This window comes from Perca flavescens, chromosome 20 (assembly GCF_004354835.1).
Source record: "Perca flavescens isolate YP-PL-M2 chromosome 20, PFLA_1.0, whole genome shotgun sequence".
Classification (NCBI taxonomy): Eukaryota; Metazoa; Chordata; class Actinopteri; order Perciformes; family Percidae; genus Perca; species Perca flavescens.
This window is the reverse complement of record NC_041350.1, coordinates 8,974,981-8,991,889: the sequence shown is the minus strand read 5'-3', so window position 1 is coordinate 8,991,889 and position 16,909 is coordinate 8,974,981. Positions and strand designations below refer to the sequence as shown.

The 16,909-nt window shown below is 42.8% G+C and overlaps 1 protein-coding gene across 7 annotated transcripts in view; it reads left to right on the top strand.

The window, feature by feature from the left end:
* The window catches only part of ralgapa1 (Ral GTPase activating protein catalytic subunit alpha 1), a 77,269-nt gene that overhangs the window by 7,631 nt on the left and 52,729 nt on the right, over positions 1-16,909 (top strand). For 4 of the 7 annotated variants that reach the window (XM_028565199.1, XM_028565198.1, XM_028565200.1 and 1 more), the window contains exons 10-22: positions 210-533; positions 733-906; positions 1,381-1,452; positions 1,606-1,754; positions 2,740-2,863; positions 3,430-3,576; positions 4,019-4,109; positions 4,305-4,469; positions 7,391-7,537; positions 11,378-13,201; positions 16,038-16,162; positions 16,347-16,572; positions 16,698-16,883. In XM_028565199.1, coding sequence (XP_028421000.1) covers positions 210-533; positions 733-906; positions 1,381-1,452; positions 1,606-1,754; positions 2,740-2,863; positions 3,430-3,576; positions 4,019-4,109; positions 4,305-4,469; positions 7,391-7,537; positions 11,378-13,201; positions 16,038-16,162; positions 16,347-16,572; positions 16,698-16,883 — 3,754 coding nt within the window. The remainder of the gene's footprint in view (positions 1-209; positions 534-732; positions 907-1,380; positions 1,453-1,605; positions 1,755-2,739; positions 2,864-3,429; positions 3,577-4,018; positions 4,110-4,304; positions 4,470-7,390; positions 7,538-11,377; positions 13,202-16,037; positions 16,163-16,346; positions 16,573-16,697; positions 16,884-16,909) is intronic. The other 3 variants (XM_028565203.1, XM_028565204.1, XM_028565201.1) reach the window with 3 other exon arrangements.

Sequence of the window (16,909 nt, the reverse complement as noted above, 5' to 3'; positions counted from 1 at the left end):
CTTGTTATTCAGAGGGTGTGTGTTTCAAACAGCAAATGTAAAAGGTCGATGTGATGTTAGCCAAAAAGTATATTAAATACTATGAAAATTTTCCATAACACCAGATTAGCGCATAACAGAAATGGATGACAAAATGTTACTCTCCACAAATATTTACACGGGACATTATTTTCTCTCATCACAATTTATAACCAAATCTTCACCTCCAGCGAGCGGCAGCCGGACTGGCAGCTCGCTCTGCAGGCAGCTCAGATGACAGCGGTGGAGGTGGGATTCGGTCCGACAGCCACCTTGAAGGTAGCGGGTGCTCATCTGGATCCGGCGGAGGTGGCATTGGGCTATCTGGGGGTCCAGGGTCTGGGGGTGAGCCTGAACAAAGCCACTCCAACACATCCACGCTGACAGAGAGGGAGCCCAGCTCCTCCTCACTCTGCTCCATGGATGAAGAGCAGCTAACGGACATGGAGGTGGTGAGGAGAGTACTGACCAGCTCCAGAACCAACGTCAACTTCATCACTGAGATCTTTAGACAGGTGAAAGACGAAAGTTCCAATGTGTCAAATCTTTGATGTATGGTTGTGTCTACAGCTGGAGTGGATTTTACGTGGTGTTTTTCTAAAATTACATTGTATGTGCATTATCATTATTAGTCCAACGGTTTTCTGGTTATAAGATATGTTGATGTACAAGTCACGTGATCTTTTACAGCTATCTTTCCTTATCTATCTATAGGCATTTCTCCTTCCCATGTGTGAAGCTGCAGCGATGCGTAAAGTGGTCCGTGTTTACCAGGAGTGGATCGCCATGGAGGACCGGCCAGTGTTTATGAAGGAGCCAGAGGAGGGCCCCTATCCCACAACCATCAGCCTGGATTCAGGCTCTCAGATGGGAGACAAGGAGGATGAGGTGAGGATTTACCTGACGGTTCGTTTAAAGGCACAATTTCTGAAAATGGACTGTGTGCATTTGTCTCTGGATTGAGCGTAGGGCTGGGTCTAAAAGTCTTGTATCCCGATACAGGTTATTTCATATTCCGATAACGATATATATCCTGTATATAGCATGTTTTCTGGTAATTCAATAAATAAATAGTCTATATTAAATAACCAAATACTCCTAGTGCTGAGTATTTGTCATTTTATTAAGAACCAAGTGCAAAAAGAACAAAACATGCAAGGATCACCTCGACCTGCTTTATAATCAAAACAGACATGGAAATCTCAATTTTTACAATATTATATTACCTTTTACTGGGTAAGGCAGCTGACTTCAAGATGGGCTTCATATTATTTCAAGAGAAGAGAATGTGTCCATTTTCCTGTATATGCTTAGGTTATGTTACTTAACTTTAATTGTGAGGTTTTTTTCTTTTCTCCTCAGGGAATAAATAAGGCGGTTGACAGTGAATTGCTGGAGTACAGCGTTCACGCTGGAGTTCAGACGACACTACAGGTATGGTCCTGGCTGTCAGTCCATTTCATACAAACACAAAAGTCTCAATGTTGCAGTGTTTTTTTTTACTGTTCTTTCTTCACCTTGTAAAATCGTCCAGCAGAAATAGTTTATGGACCCATTTTACATCCCAACGGCTTGTCTCCTTCCCAGGTATTTATCACCCACTCCTCCAACGTTTTCCTATTGGAGCCAGCCAACGATATCAAGATCCTTTTGGAGGAGCATGTCGACATGTGCAAGCGTGTCCTGAACATCTACCGCAGCCTTGTTATGCATGAGACCATGGACCAGAAAACATGGTAAAAAAACAATTAGACACCAGATACACAATAAGTCACATGTTACTGTGGACCGGGAGACACTGAGTGGCCATCTAAATTAGGGCTGTCAGCATTAACGCATTATTCGCAATGCAATTAAGGGCCGGGCATAACGCAGTCATTTTTTTTAATCGCATGCTGCCATTTATTAATTTTATTTTCACTTCACTCGGCTTTCGTGACTTCCTAGTAATACAATACATGATGGAGAAAGACATCGGCAACACAATTCTGAATGGCGCTTTTTATTTTCCAAAACTCGCAGGACGGGTCGAAAGCCATGTGCACGTTGTGTAAAGCCACATTAAAATATCACAGACGCACGTTAAGCTTGAGCTACCACCTACAAGCTAAGCATAGCAGTACAGTTAACGTGACTCAGGTTGATGCTAGCAGGCTCAAACAAAGCACTATTTTGGAGAGTGCTAGTTGCCGACCTGCAGATGAAACCAAATCCAAAAAATTTACTACAGCTCTTGCGAAATGGGTGGCCTGTACGACCAGGAGAAAGCAGCCAAACTAGAACTGCTGCAGAGTGATGCAAGGTGATCACTGGACGTCAGTAAGTAATCAAAATTATTTAGGAGACACTATATTGACTCTAGATTCAAATGTGTGCCTAGATTCACACATTTTGTTTACAGTAAATAAATAAATAATAAACAAATACAAATTTTAAAATCAAGTTCATAAAGTCACTTTCTTTGCATTCATTTGATTCCAAATCAAGATACACTGGTAAGGTATATATGTACTTAAAAACGGTTCTGAAATGCAAAATAATAGAATTTTAATCGTGATAAAATATGCGATTAATCGTGATTAACTATAGAAATTCAGCGATTAATCACGATTAAAAAAAAGTTAATCGTTTGACAGCCCTAATCTAAATACATTTCAGTGGAATCATTAAAGGCTCCATCACATCTGCCTGCTTTTTATTTTTTTATGTATTTGTTTGCAGGGAGCAGGTGTTGCTGGTTCTGCTGAGGGTGACCGAGTCTGTGATGAAAAGACCTCCATCCATCATGCCCCCTGGCAAAAAGAACAACACACTATCAGGCAGACTGGCTGGACCTATCTTTCAGGTACGTTAATATCATAATATCAAACTGGCCAGATATGTTTTCCTACTTACCAAACATTATCTGGAGACAGAGTTGTCTCTTTGGTACATAAAAAAAGGAATGAATAAATAGAACCATTGTTGCAGCCATGATAAGATTACTATTGTTTACAGTAACACAGCTTCTAGGAGACAGACTGGCATGTGGTTTTCTAAATACTTAACATGTAGTTGGCTACAAAGATTGATAAAACAAAGCTGTACTTTGTCTATTTTCAGTCAAAATGATGTAAAAAGCACTAATAAAATAGTAGTTTATTTGAATTATGGGATCTTGGTCTTGTGTTCTCAAGTATCCAGCTGCCTTCATCTTTTCTATTTAAAATACAGTAATATTTAGTAAACGCAATAAAAAGAAGCCCCGCTTGAACAATGGTGTGATATTATTTTCTGAAAGTTATTTTCAGAACACCTTAATGAAGTTTAATTGTGATGACCCAGCTGACAGTATTTAGTTTCAATGAATAGAGAGCAGGAGTACAACCTTTTCTAGTATAGCTGTCATTTCATTCCCCGCTTTCTGCACAGACGCTGATAGTAGCCTGGATTAAGGGAAATTTAAACGTCTACATCAGCAGAGAACTGTGGGACGACCTCCTCTCCGTACTCTCCTCCCTTACCTGCTGGGATGAACTGGTCACTGAGTGGTCACTCACCATGGAGACCCTCACCAAGGTACTGGAATTAATTTTAATCACGTATCCTCCAAGCATTATACTTCATTCAGTGTTTTAACACAATATCATTTCATTGGATTTCAGCACGTTGTTTTTGACTGAGAAACAAACATTTTATTATTAATGAACTTACTTTAAAGCGAGTCACCTGAGTTTTTCAATTCAGTCACGGAGTATGACATCGCAGGTCAACAGTCGTTAGAGAAGTAGAGAACTATAATGAAGGAAGCAGAAGTTTAATTCCTGTTTCCATGTCTGTTAATTTTGCTTCTTTGTTGAGTTTTTATTCTATTTCTCATGTGCTTTGCACTTATTGTCGATGAATGAATTAATGAAAAATCTAAGCACTAATTTAAGTCAGCGATGTTGCTGCCGTCTTAATCAGTATGGAATTGTAAACATGAAAGTCTTAAAGCAGTGTGCATGTCTTTGTGTCTCAGGTGTTGGCCAGGAACCTGTACAGTGTTGATCTGAATGAGCTGCCTCTGGACAAACTCAGTGAGCAAAAACAGAAGAAACATAAAGGAAAAGGTTGGTCCGTCACCAGAGACCCTTTTAGCCCTCGTATAAAAACATGCAGAACTTCCTACCAACATCTGTACACTCAACCTTTCCTTTACTCATAATATCAGTGCATTGTTACAGATAGAGGTAACATATCTCCTGAAATAAGTACCATTACATGTGCATTGAGAAATGATGTCCCACTCCATCCATCTACACCAGGTATAGGTTCGGAGGGCCAGCGGCAGATTGTGGATCGTTCCTTCTCTAAAGGCTGGAGCAGAGACCAACCAGGCCAGGCAGCAGCCATGAGGCAGCGAAGCGCCACCACCGCTGGCTCCCCAGGCATCGAAAAGGCTAGGAGTATTGTTCGCCAGAAGACTGTAGGTCAGTATCCGTCCTCTGTCCTCCTCAAGTTCTACGTTTAAAGGCCATACAACTTTGCTTTTAGTCATGTTGATAGCACAAACTCCAAGGCACTGTACTGCGTATTTGTTTTAAACTGGCTGGCATGTGTGTGTATGTGAGTGTTGAAGAGGAACACTATTGGAAAAAACTAGTGCCCTGTCTTTCCTCTGCGTACTTAAAGTGGCTATATGTAACTTTCAGTTTGTGTTGATTTCAGCGGCCCCTTTGGACAAAAGCGGTAGTGTTTTTACCACACTTTCTGTCGTAAAGGTCTTGGAGTTAGCGTTACGGGGAGGTCATATAGTTGCAATGAATGTTTTGCTCAGACAGAAAATCTTTAATTTACAATAAAAGAATAAGTTATGCATGGTTGCATTTCAAGTGTTGCATACGGTAACTTAGCCTACTTTGGATGTGTCGTGAGCTAAACCGGGTATCAGCGTTATTACTGTCACTGTGTTACGAGCCAAAGCATTAAGAGTTTGTTGTAGCAACCAACGTAATAATAACTTAAATTAATATAGTGCATTTCCTGAAACCCAAGGACGCTTTACACAAGTACAGGGGGACAAGGGAAAAAAGAATAGGCCAACACAAACACGGACTAAAAGGAATAAAACGTCCGTGCTAAATGGAAGGGGTACGTAATTTAATGTCGGCTACCGACGTACAACCACATTGCACAATCTAATGTTTTGCAAAGAAATAGAAATATTACATACCTGAGGGTCAATTCGGGGGCGGTTTTGAATCCCGTAATTGTCTCCATCTGTTGAAAGACCGACTGAGTGTGTATCGGATTTCGCACATCGTCTTTCACTTTCCCTTTTAGCTTTTAGTTGTTCTTTGTTTAATTTCCGTCTTTCCTGTGATGGCCCTGCCCCAGTATCAGCCATAACTACAGCAGATAACTTCTAAAATAAAAAAAGACAGGCCTGTATAAAGACATAACGTGGGTGTTTTCCGGTGTTAGGCCGAAATCTGTAACCCATCCGAAGGTGTGCTCTGTAGCGCCGCGTAACTCCCATAAATCATTTTGTAACTTCGCAGGAAACATTATATTACATGTCATTTAGCTGATGCTTTTATCCAAAGCGACTTAACAATTGCTATATATGTCAGATGTCACACGCCTCTGGAGCGACTAGGGGTTAAGCGTCTTGCTCAGGGACACATTGGTTGATGTATCGCAGTGGGAATTGAGCCCGGGTCTCCCACACCAAAGGCATTTGTCATATCCACTGTGCCATCACCACCCAACATCAGAACCCGGGCAAAGGCATTAATAGAAACCATATAAAAACAGCGTTCTTTTCACGGTTAGTCTCGTTTGCTGTTACAGGTCATTTATGATCATCAGATGGAAAATTTCACGGTTTCAGAAACATTTCAAAGTTACATATAGTCACTTTAAGACGTCTTCTCCTTCTCTAAGTCACTTTTATTTGACTTGACATCTCCACCTCTTTTCTATGCTTACTGTTATTCCTTCTTCTCAGGAGAGTCTTGTTTATGCAAAGCCTTCAACTGTGGCCATTAGTGTGAAAGAAATGGTCATAAGACCATAGTGAAATACCAGTACTAGCTTAGAGCAAGGTGATGACAACTCATGCACATGCATATCTTAAATTGCTTTAAAAGCATGTATCAACAAGGATCTCTCACAATGCCCACAACTAAATGAATTGTAATCACATTTTTTCTGCCACTTTGCCTTTTATGAATCACAGTATAGGCTTGAGCTGTATCACACAATTACAGTATACCAGGGTATTTAGAAATCCTGAAGGTAGGATTTTCAATAGTGTCAAAAATACAGGCGCTCCTCTTTCTATTAAACTGATACGGAGATGCTGTATTGAGGCAGGGTTTCCGCCAGTGTATTGCAAGCCAGGTGGCCAACCGGGCCTAAGTTGACTACCAGTTGGGTCTATTAGGGAATTAATAGGAATACGCCCAAGCCTATTATAGTATGTTATTTCAATAAATTAGGTTTTGCTCCAATTGTCAGTAATGATACGTGCATAACCTGACAGAGCAGGGTAAAATAAATGCTAAAATATTTGGACTCTAAGAAGCAACCACATACAAGAATATGGTGACTGCAGGGTAACTGTAGGAACCACTAAAGTCTAAAAATGTCCAAATGGTTTATTACCCATGAATAAAAAAGACCCTTTGCTCAGATTGGCAGCTTCTCTGGGCCTGTAAACTGCATTCTATGTGGTTTAGCACCACTTGTACAAGTTTTAAAACCTCTCAATGTGTTTTTTTTTCTGTGAGAAATGAGTCCACACATGCTAACCAACATTCTTACGGGTCTGCAGTTGTTTTGTCGCATTTCTTCAGTTGCATGATTCAACTGTGAATGTATTTAAAAAGTCATAGACTTGGTCAAACTTGCAGATAACCTCATGTGTTGTGACTGCAAGTAAACCGTGGATCTGACGAGCATTAACAAATGTAGTGCTCCTGTGTATCGTGGTCTCAAGAAGAGATTTGACCTGTAGAGTGCCAAGCTGCCGCAAGTGTCGTACTGTCTCACTGTCTCTCCTCCAGAGCTAACCCTGTCTCACTACTCCTTCACCTTCCCCGTCTCTTTCCCTCTTTGTCCACCCTTTAACCTTCCTCTTCTCTATGCTGTCCTGTCATCTGTCTCTTCCCTATAAATAATTTGTCTTACTTTTGACATGTCATTGTTTTCATTCCTTTCACTTTTCCATCCTCGCCCATATATCCACCATACATCCTTTCTTCCACTCCCCTCTTCACCATCACTTCAACAATACCCTCTTTTCCCCTCTTGCTTCCTTCTTTCATTGCCTTTTCCTTTCTTGTCTGTCTCACACTCTTCCCCCCTTATTCTGTCTCTTTTCTATCTGTTCTTCCAACCTCTTCAGCCCTGCGTAGCTGCTCTACGGGGGACTCTCTGCTGTCCTCAGCCTTTATCCGCAGTGCTAAGAGTGCTCCTGCTCTGGCTCCGCCTCTTCCTGTCCTCCTCCACCACCACCACCCTTTACTACCCCCCCTTGCCGACCAGCTGGCAGGTACACACTCTTTGCACTGCCTGCCTGCCTGTCTTCCTGGAAACTTTACTTGTCTCTTTGTCTGTCAGAATCTGAAACGTTATGCCTGTCCTCTCGTCTCAATCATTTTTCTGACTGCCTATTTGTCATTACTGAAGCAACAGTTTGCATGTGATACAGCCTTTCCCTTTTTGACTGTAACTGGGATAATCAGTTTTTAGAAATGCTAGAACATCAAATGATGCATCATTCTCCTGAAGCTGTGCAATAATCTGATCGGCATTGCTTCAAGAATGAATGTTATAAACAAATGGATAAACAAAGTTGAGTTATTTTATTTGACACGTTGTCTTAAAGGTGCTGTAGGTAGGATTGTGAAGATCCAGGCTTTAGCCAAAGAATTTGAACATTCACAATTTCTCAGTCCCTCCCCCCTTTATGCTAAAGCCCAGAAGGTCTCCTAAGACCCTCCCCCCACAAGGGAGAATGAATGCGTGTGAATGAAGCAGTGATTGACATGGTAATTATTGGTGCATCTGAACAGGGAGCGGTGGATTTTTGCAAATCGCACTACAGGCTGTAGGTGGTGCCAGAGGAGCCGGATCTTTTTTTGTTTTTTAATTACCTGCTGTTTCAGCAAATATGATAGAACGTTAGTTTTATAAGTCTTACCTACTGCATCTTTAATACTGTTAAAGGTCCCATGGCATGACAATTTCATTTTATGAGGTTTTTTAACGTTAATATGAGTTCCCCCAGCGTGCCTATGGTCCCCTAGTGGCTAGAAATGGCGATAGGTGTAAACTGAGCCCTGGGTATCCTGCTCTGCCTTTGAGAAAATGAAAGCTCAGATGGGCCGATCTGGAATCTTGCTCCTTATGAGGTCATAAGGAGCAAGGTTACCTCCCCTTTCTCTGCTTTGGCCACCCAGAGAATTTGGCCCGTCCACGAGAGAGAGACATCATGGCTTTCAAACAAGCAAAGTGGCAGTTGGTCAAGGCCACACCCCCTCCTCCTCCTCAATAGCATTTAAAGCTACAGACACAGAAATGGCACGTCCTAAGGAAAGCTCATTGTGGGACTGGCTCTAGTGGCTGTAATTCTGCACCAAGGCTGAATTTTGGGAAAGAGACTTCAGATACAGTATTAGGGGACCACTAAGGCCTATATAAAAGCATCCAAAGAGCAGGATGTCGTGGGACCTTTTAAGAACTTGTTTCCTTCACAGTCTCCCTAAATTATTTGGGTTATTGTTTTTAACAGTTGATGCTTCTTTTGAATTTTGCATATTTAGAGAATAAAATGTTACCAAGCCGACACCAAAGAATGATATCTGTCAGTTAGTGTTAACTATTTCTTGTAGAATTTTTCACAGGTAGTTGGAGACGGCGTATGTGTCTCTGTTTCTGTTGACATGTCGGCACTTGACCTACCTGTTTTCCTGTCTGCTTGCTTGTTTCTCTTCCTGTTAACCTGCATGCCTGCACAGGACGTCCCTCCGTCATTTCTTTAACTCCTTTTGCCTGCATTATTTTCTGCCTATTATAAGCGTTTATTTCCCCTTTCTTTCTATGCCCTTCTCGTTGACCTCCCTATCACTGATGTTGGGTGACGTTTCATTTCATGCCATGTATTCTTGGGGTGGCATTTCATTTGACTCTTCCCTTTCTGTTCTGTTTTTTTGTTTGTTTATCATATCCTCTGCTAGAGTCATTTATTGTTTTACTTGTTGTTTGCTTGTACAAACCCCAATTCCAATGAAGTTGGGACGTTGTATAAAATGTAAATAAAAACAAAGTACAATGATTTGCTAATTCTTTTCAACCTATATTCAATTGAATACACTACAAAGACAAGATATTTAATGTTGAAACTGATCAACTTTATTTTTTTTCTCGCAAATATTCACTCACTTTGGATGCCTGCGACACGTACTAAAAAATCTGGGACGGGCAACAAAATACTGGGAGAGTTGAGGAATGCTCAAAAAAAACACCTGATTGGAACATTCCACAGGTGAACAGGTTAATTGGAAACAGGTGAGTGTCATGATTGGGTATAAAAGGAGCATCCCCAAAAGGCTCAGTTGTTCACAAGCAAGAATGGGGTGAGGTGCACTGCTTTGTGAACAACTGCGTAAGCATACAGAAAAACATTTCTCAATGTACAATTGCAAGGAATTTAGGGATTTCATCATCTACAGTCCATAATATCATCAAAAGATCCAGAGAATCTGGAGAAATCTCTACATGTAAGCGACAAGGCTGAAAACCAACATTGAATGCCCGTGACCTTCGATCCCTCAGGCGGTACTACATTAAAAACCGACATCATTATGTAAAGGATATTACCACGTGGGCTCAGGAACACTTCAGAAAACCATTGTCAGTTAACACAGTTTGTTGCGACATCTACAAGTGCAAGTTAAAACTCTACCATGCAAAGCGAAAGCCATATATCAACAACACCCAGAAACGCCACCGGCTTTTCTGGGCCTGATCTCATCTGAGATGCACTGATGCAAAGTTCAAAAGTGTGCTGTGGTCTGACGGGTCCACATTTCAAATTGTTTTTGGAAATCATGAACGTCATGTCCTCCGGGCCAAAGAAGAAAAGGACCATCCAGGTTTTTATCAGCACAAAGTTCAAAAGCCAGCATCTGAGATGGTATGTGGGTGTGTTAGTGCCCATGACATGGGTAACTTTCAAAGGCACCAATGCTAAATATAATACTAATAATGCTGAAAGGCACATACTGGTTATGGAGCAACATATGCTGTCATCCAAGCAACGCCCTTTTCAGGGACGTACCTGTTTATTTCAGCAAGACGACGCCAAGCCACATTCTGTACGTGTTACAACAGCATGGCTTCGTAGTAAAATAGTGCGGGTACTAGACTGGCCTGCCTGCAGTCCGGACCTGTCCTCCATTGAAAATGTGTTCCCAAACGCCTGAGTGTTGTTAAAAAAGAATAAAAAGGTGATGTAAAACAGTGGTAAACATGCCCCTGTCCCAGCTTTTTTGGAACGTGTTGCTGGCATCAAATTGAAAATTAACAATAAAGTTTGAACATTAAATATTGTGTTTTTGTAGTATATTCAATTGACTATGGGTTGAAAAGGATTTGCAAATCATTGTGTTCTGTTTTTATTTACCTTTTACACAACGTCCCAACTTCATTGGAATTGGGGTTTGAATGTTTAATTGTGGTGTGTGTTTTGTGGTGGTCTCTTATAAATGTTCACAGCTCTCTAAAGGTTGCCATTTATTTACAATTTGACATCCGATTAAAGGGAAAGCCAAATGGAGATAACAGATGTTACTACTGACAAGGGAAATATTAAATACAATAGATTTGGTTTTTGTACAATTCAACAAGGAGTTAGTGCATGTCCTTTCTAGTATAACTTTTCCTGATTAGCCTAATCTGTCTTTTCATGGGATTATTGTTACTCATTATGTAACTACAAGTCAGGTGCTATTACAATGACCTCACTCCTGAATGATCTCAAGATGTAAATACTGTTATGTTAAAGTAGACTTTTAAAGGGGAGGTGGTCTTCGTGTAGACAGCTTTTGCTGGTTGAGGTTGATAAAGTTGTAACAAACTGTCTCAGCTACCAGTAATGTTGCTCTGAATTGATTAAGGACCATAGATTAGATTGCTTCAGCACTAACTCTGTTGCACACAAACAAATTATATAATATCAGTGTTTTGATTAAATCTATAATATTTATATTATTATATATTTTCTTTTAGGTATCTATATAGATATCTGTATGTGTGCATTTTTTTATCTACTCCCATTTACCCCTCCACTAACCTCACTCCCCTTCCTTCGTCTTCTCCCAATTATCAGACCTTGAGGACCCGCCAATCACACTGACATCCCGCACCTCTCGGATGCGCCACTCTTCCCAGAGCGAGGAGGCCCCTCCCACCTCCTGTTCTGAGGTCTTCCAGGGAGGGGCTTGTGACCTGGATGCCCATGCCCCTTCCTCCCTCGCAAGGAGCAGCAGTGCCTCTGACATCATGGAGCCTTTCATCGTTGAGCGGGTCAAAGGTGAAGACCCGCAGAGGGATACCACTTCGATCCCGAACCCCCCCCACCACCACTCCACAACTTCTTCCTTACTTGCAGCCAACAACCACACAGCTCACCCACTCCCACACCCCCTCACCTCCCCCTCTCCCACCCCTTTCACCTTCTCCAATGGTGTTGTTTCCTCTGAGAGACAAGATGATGGTAATGTTTATGACCAGTTCTGGCACCAGATTGGCTCTCGAAGCCGACTTTCTAGTACGGATTGGGTAAGCGACTGGGATTCTGCCTTTACCTTTTCACCTGAAAAGGAAATTGATGTAGAGGAGGGTGAAATGGGGGCTGGGGTAGAGGAGGAGGATTTATTCTCCTCTATCAGGGACTACCTCACTAACAAAGGAAGTGAAAGGAAGAAGGAGACAGGAGAGAGAGATGGTCCTGCTCATGTACTAGAAAACAGCGTTGTAACTTTACCTGTGCAAACGGCAGTTGCTAGAACACAAATGGAATACACAGGACAGGCAGGAGAGGCAAGACAGGTGGTGAGAGACTACAGGCAGACTTGTAAAGAGGACAGACCGGTAAGTAAATCAGTGAGACATAGCAGTGTGGATTCAACAGAGGAGAATGAAGCAGAGCAGCGAAGCATCTATGAGTGCCTGGAGTTGCAGTGTCAGTGGCCCTCACCCAATGCTAAGGGGCCTGCTAGCTTAGAAAGACACAGTGGGGAGAAAAAGGAAGAAGGGAATGCAGGAAAGGCAGAAGGATGGGAAGGGAAATGTGATGGATGGAGGGAAATGGCAGAAGAGAAACAGGGTGATAAAGATGCAGCAGCAAACGAGAGGTCCATTTTAATTAGACAAGACACTAACGCAGTAGAATCTAGCACTGAATTAAATCAAACGTCAGACCCAACTAAAGCCAAGATGTCCCGTATCAGCACCAAAAGGCACCATTCTGGGGGTGTTCATGTCAGCTTCCGGCCCTCGACTGAGTCAGTACAGTTCCACAACCCCCTTGAGAGTAAAGAGGCCCACTGGAAAGCCAGGCTGCGCCGCCTCAGTCACTTCCACACACACAGCCACTCAGCTGGGGAGAGGCCTGGAGCTGGAGCAGGGTCAGGGGCAAAGCTGGGCACAGGAGGTGCAGGTAAGTTTGGCTCTGTGGCCTCTGGGACTGTTACTGATTACAGCGGTGCAGGGAATGCAGCAATTGCTGAAGACCTGGAAAACAGCGCTGGGACCGGAGGGGACAAGGACAAGCAACATCCCGGATCCTGTGTGGGATCCAACCTGGGCTCTGAGGCTCACTCAGAGGGGTTATCAAGCAGTTCCGGTTTCACTGGCGGGTCGTCAGGTGTGCGTGGCCGATTGGGACGTTCTGCCTTGCGATCTCGAGCCTCCCGCTCACGGTCCCAGGAGCCTGGCAGCTCTGCCTCACGCCACCACCAGGGGGCTCTTCTTGGTGGCGTCTATAAGACTGTTGTTCACGCTCTGTCTTCGAAGCCACGGCCCCGAGGTCAGGGGTCATCCCAAGGCTCATCGCCACAGCGGCAGGGCCGGGCCGCCATGGGTGACGCATCGCTCAGAGACCTCTACTCCCATGTCCTGGGCTACTTTGGGCGAAAGACGACAACGCCAGGTGAGGATCGCAACGAACGAAGCGCTCACAAAGGACACCGATAAAACAACTTTGGAAAGAAATACTCATCAGCACACAAACACCAACAGCTCTCTTTTCCATTTTGGCTGTTTTTAACTGGTTTGTTATGATGGAATGATATTTTTTTGGCTGACACTCATCATCTTGCTGCTGGACTGAAATTCAAACTCCCTGTTGATGTGTTTCCTTTTGAACGTAGCCCCTCCTCCAGCCTGCCTCCTGTCAAGGATCCCCCCTCCTCCCATTACTTCCCACCTGTTCTTCTACCTCGGAAGCCCCCTTCCCCCTCCTCCTGTCCTCTTCCTTCTAAGGGCTTTGGGATTTTAACATCCTCTCCTCCTACCCCTCTTCTCCACCTCCTCCTCCCTCTCCTCGATGTTGCATGCGGCCTCCTCGTGCCTCCTTCGCCTCCTCCCCGGACTCCGGCCCCTCTTCAACTGCACAGGAGGAAACCACAGTCAACTGAAAAACACAACTGCGTGTAGAAAAGATAAAAGCACAGATAAAAAGAAAACCGACTTGGCTTTACATAATACCTCACAGAAAGCCCACAAATGTTTAGTGGCATTTTCCATCAGCGCTTTGTTACATTTAGATTTACATGTGTAGATGTGAAGGTTCGAGTTTGTTGATTATTTTAGAAAAGCAAACACTAGTTAATATGCATTGTTAACATATTGCTGTAGTTCATTCTCAGACCACTAGAATGCAGCATAAGACCTTATGTGAGAATAGCCATCTTGATAAGAGGTAGTATACACAGAATTTGAATGGATAAGAAAAGGTATGCACATTTAAACCAACAACCCGGAATGGTTATGTGCCTTGTACACTGCCATAAGATAATATCAAACATGATCAATGCACATTTGAATCAGCATTTACAGCATTTTCTATTCATTCTAATTCTCGGGGCTGCAGAACTGGGTTTAAATGATTTTGTCCCGAGGATCAGATGTTTGATAAGCACCATGATTCATCACCTGAATCAGTCTTGATGTGGAATCCACCCCAATCATCCGGTAACCAATGCAGACTAAAACCAGACAATATGTGCCGTGACTGTCTGGTTGTCTGTCTGGCCGTGTGTTGAACTACTTAAACTCGATGATTGCTGGTGGTTATGCCTAATCCTTGTTCTATGAACACAGGTGGTGGAGTCCTCCATCAGGGCCTTATAAGCTTAACCACAAAACTTCAGAGATCATAGCACTAATAATGTGCATGTATTTCCTCAACCAATTTGAATGAACTTGCACAACCACATGGGGACTGCCCCTCTAAAAGGAAGCCATGCAGAGTCATTGTCAAACGCATAACTCCGTAGGACAGCTTTTCTCACACAGAAATATGCTCATCCTGATGGGCTGAGCACATACAGAACATGAAAATATTCAGTGCACAGATTTGCAGAACAAAATATAACTACTGTCAGCTAACGTCACAGCATAGCATTTCTATACTGCTACTTTTTACTTGAACCGCAACATCTACCTTTTCATGCTGTAGTCCCAGTGTGAAATACATTATATATGCAGGCATGTGAGTACAATAATGTCACTGGAAAACGGATTGGGATCTTATTTTGACATATTGTACCGTATACAAGTCTCAGTCCTGTTGTTGGTGATATGATGGCGAATAACCATAACAGTCGAACAGTCTACCTGTAGACCGTTATTTTTATTAACATCCAGGCTAGAAGAGGTATCTGAATAACATATAAACTGTAAGCTGAGATATACCGTAATGTTAAAGGTTAATGCTTAAGAGTCAGAACAAAATGCAATTTTGGGATGTGTTGGTAAATTGGTTTGCTACCAAATTCAGGTGCCTTCATATGATCACCGCGGCAAGATACTGATTCTTATACGCATTTAAAACTAAATGACAGAAAGGCATTTTTGCACAGACCTCTGTGGTTTGAAAATTTTGCTTTGTTGCACATCTGACCACATCTGGGACAGACAGTGTCCTGTCCCGAGTGATGTAAAGTTGCAGGTAAGAGGCCATGCTGTCAGTGGAGGCTTCTGGTCTTGATTCTTGAAGGAAAAATGTGCAGCAAGGTGAAATTTTCATCAGCTAGGTGGCAGCAAAGAAAAATATTTTCATTCCGTGTCCAATAACCGAGCTTAGCTTTATTGATCTAAGTCCTGGTATTGGGTTGTGGACTTGACCAGACTCTGTCAGCTCTATCAGCCACAGGCTTAGGAATTAAAGATCAGTTGTTCAATGCTGTAGGCAGCATATTGACTTTCATCTGATTTGGGATTGATGGATGCTCTTTGCTTTCAGAGTTCACAAACTCACACTGACTGCTGTCATTGCTACCAAGCTAACATCAACATAACTCATAGTAACATAACCGCACTAATGTAGGCCTCTGATATGCTGCCTGTTTGGACCTAACAAGGTGACACTCTCGCTGTGCATGTTGTGAATAATTCCTGCATTGCTTTTCTGGTGGGTTTGCCTGCTGTGTTGTGGCTTTTGTTGAATCAGTCTTTTGCTAACTTCAGGGACTACAGTACATACACATCAGGATAGCTCTTACATTTCAAAGAGAAGCTCCAGTTTTTTGTATGGTTATTGTAATATGTTAATATAATATCTGACCACACAGCAATAACTTGGACACTCCAAGGCTACATTCACATTCATTATATAATATATTTTACTTTTTTTTTATATTACTCATATAAATATTTTTTTATTGCGTGTCCACCTGTGAATCTTGATCCCCTTTTCCGTCATTTCTGTGAGTATGACGGGTACTCTCAGTCTTTGACATTGATCATCCTATATCTGCCTCTAGCTAACAAAGAGGAGGTGGTCCAGAAAGCTCGTCCAGTCTCCAGTGACGTAGGAAGCACCAACCCAAACTTCTCTGACCTCATGGATGAGTTTATCCAGGAGAGACTGAGGGCCAAAGGAACAGCGGTGAGTACACACACACACACACACACACACACACACACACACAAATTTAAAGATTATAGTCAGGAAACAGCTACAGCTTGGTGGCCAATCACTGCTGACGATTGAACATGGACCAGCGCTGGTCTTGTGCTCAGCGCTGGTCTATGAAATTACATTTACACGCTGCTTTCTTTTGGATACACAGGGCCGTCGTGGCAGCAGCCCGGGAAGTCTGGAGGTTCCCAGGGACCTGCCGGAGCTCCTGGAGGCAGGTCAGAGTCCTGGATCACGACCCTCAGATGATCCCCGTCCTATTGATGATCCGGGGGTTCCCTCAGAATGGACGTCACCTGCAAGTGCCAGCGGTTCTGATGTCATCAGCTCAGACAGCCAGTCGGACTCCTTTAACGCCTTTCAGTACTCCAACTGTAGTAAGGAACTATCAAACTAATATATACCAGCTGAGGCCATGCTACAGAATATGTGACTCAATTTTGTAAAAAAAAAAAAAAAAAAAAAAAAAAAAGATTTATAATGGTCAACATTTCTTTTGTAGATTTTACTTTCAGTTCAGAACCATGTGGAGGAGGTGCTGGGTCTGGGGGAGGAGGTCAAGGCAGCTCACTGGACCAAGACAGCCTGGGAGGGGGAGTGGCCTGTGATGAACATGAAGTAGCCAGTTTGACAACACTTCACATCGACTCGGAGACCAGCAGCCTCAGCCACACTGTAACTGTTACTGGTAGGCACTTAATATAAAGATCTCTC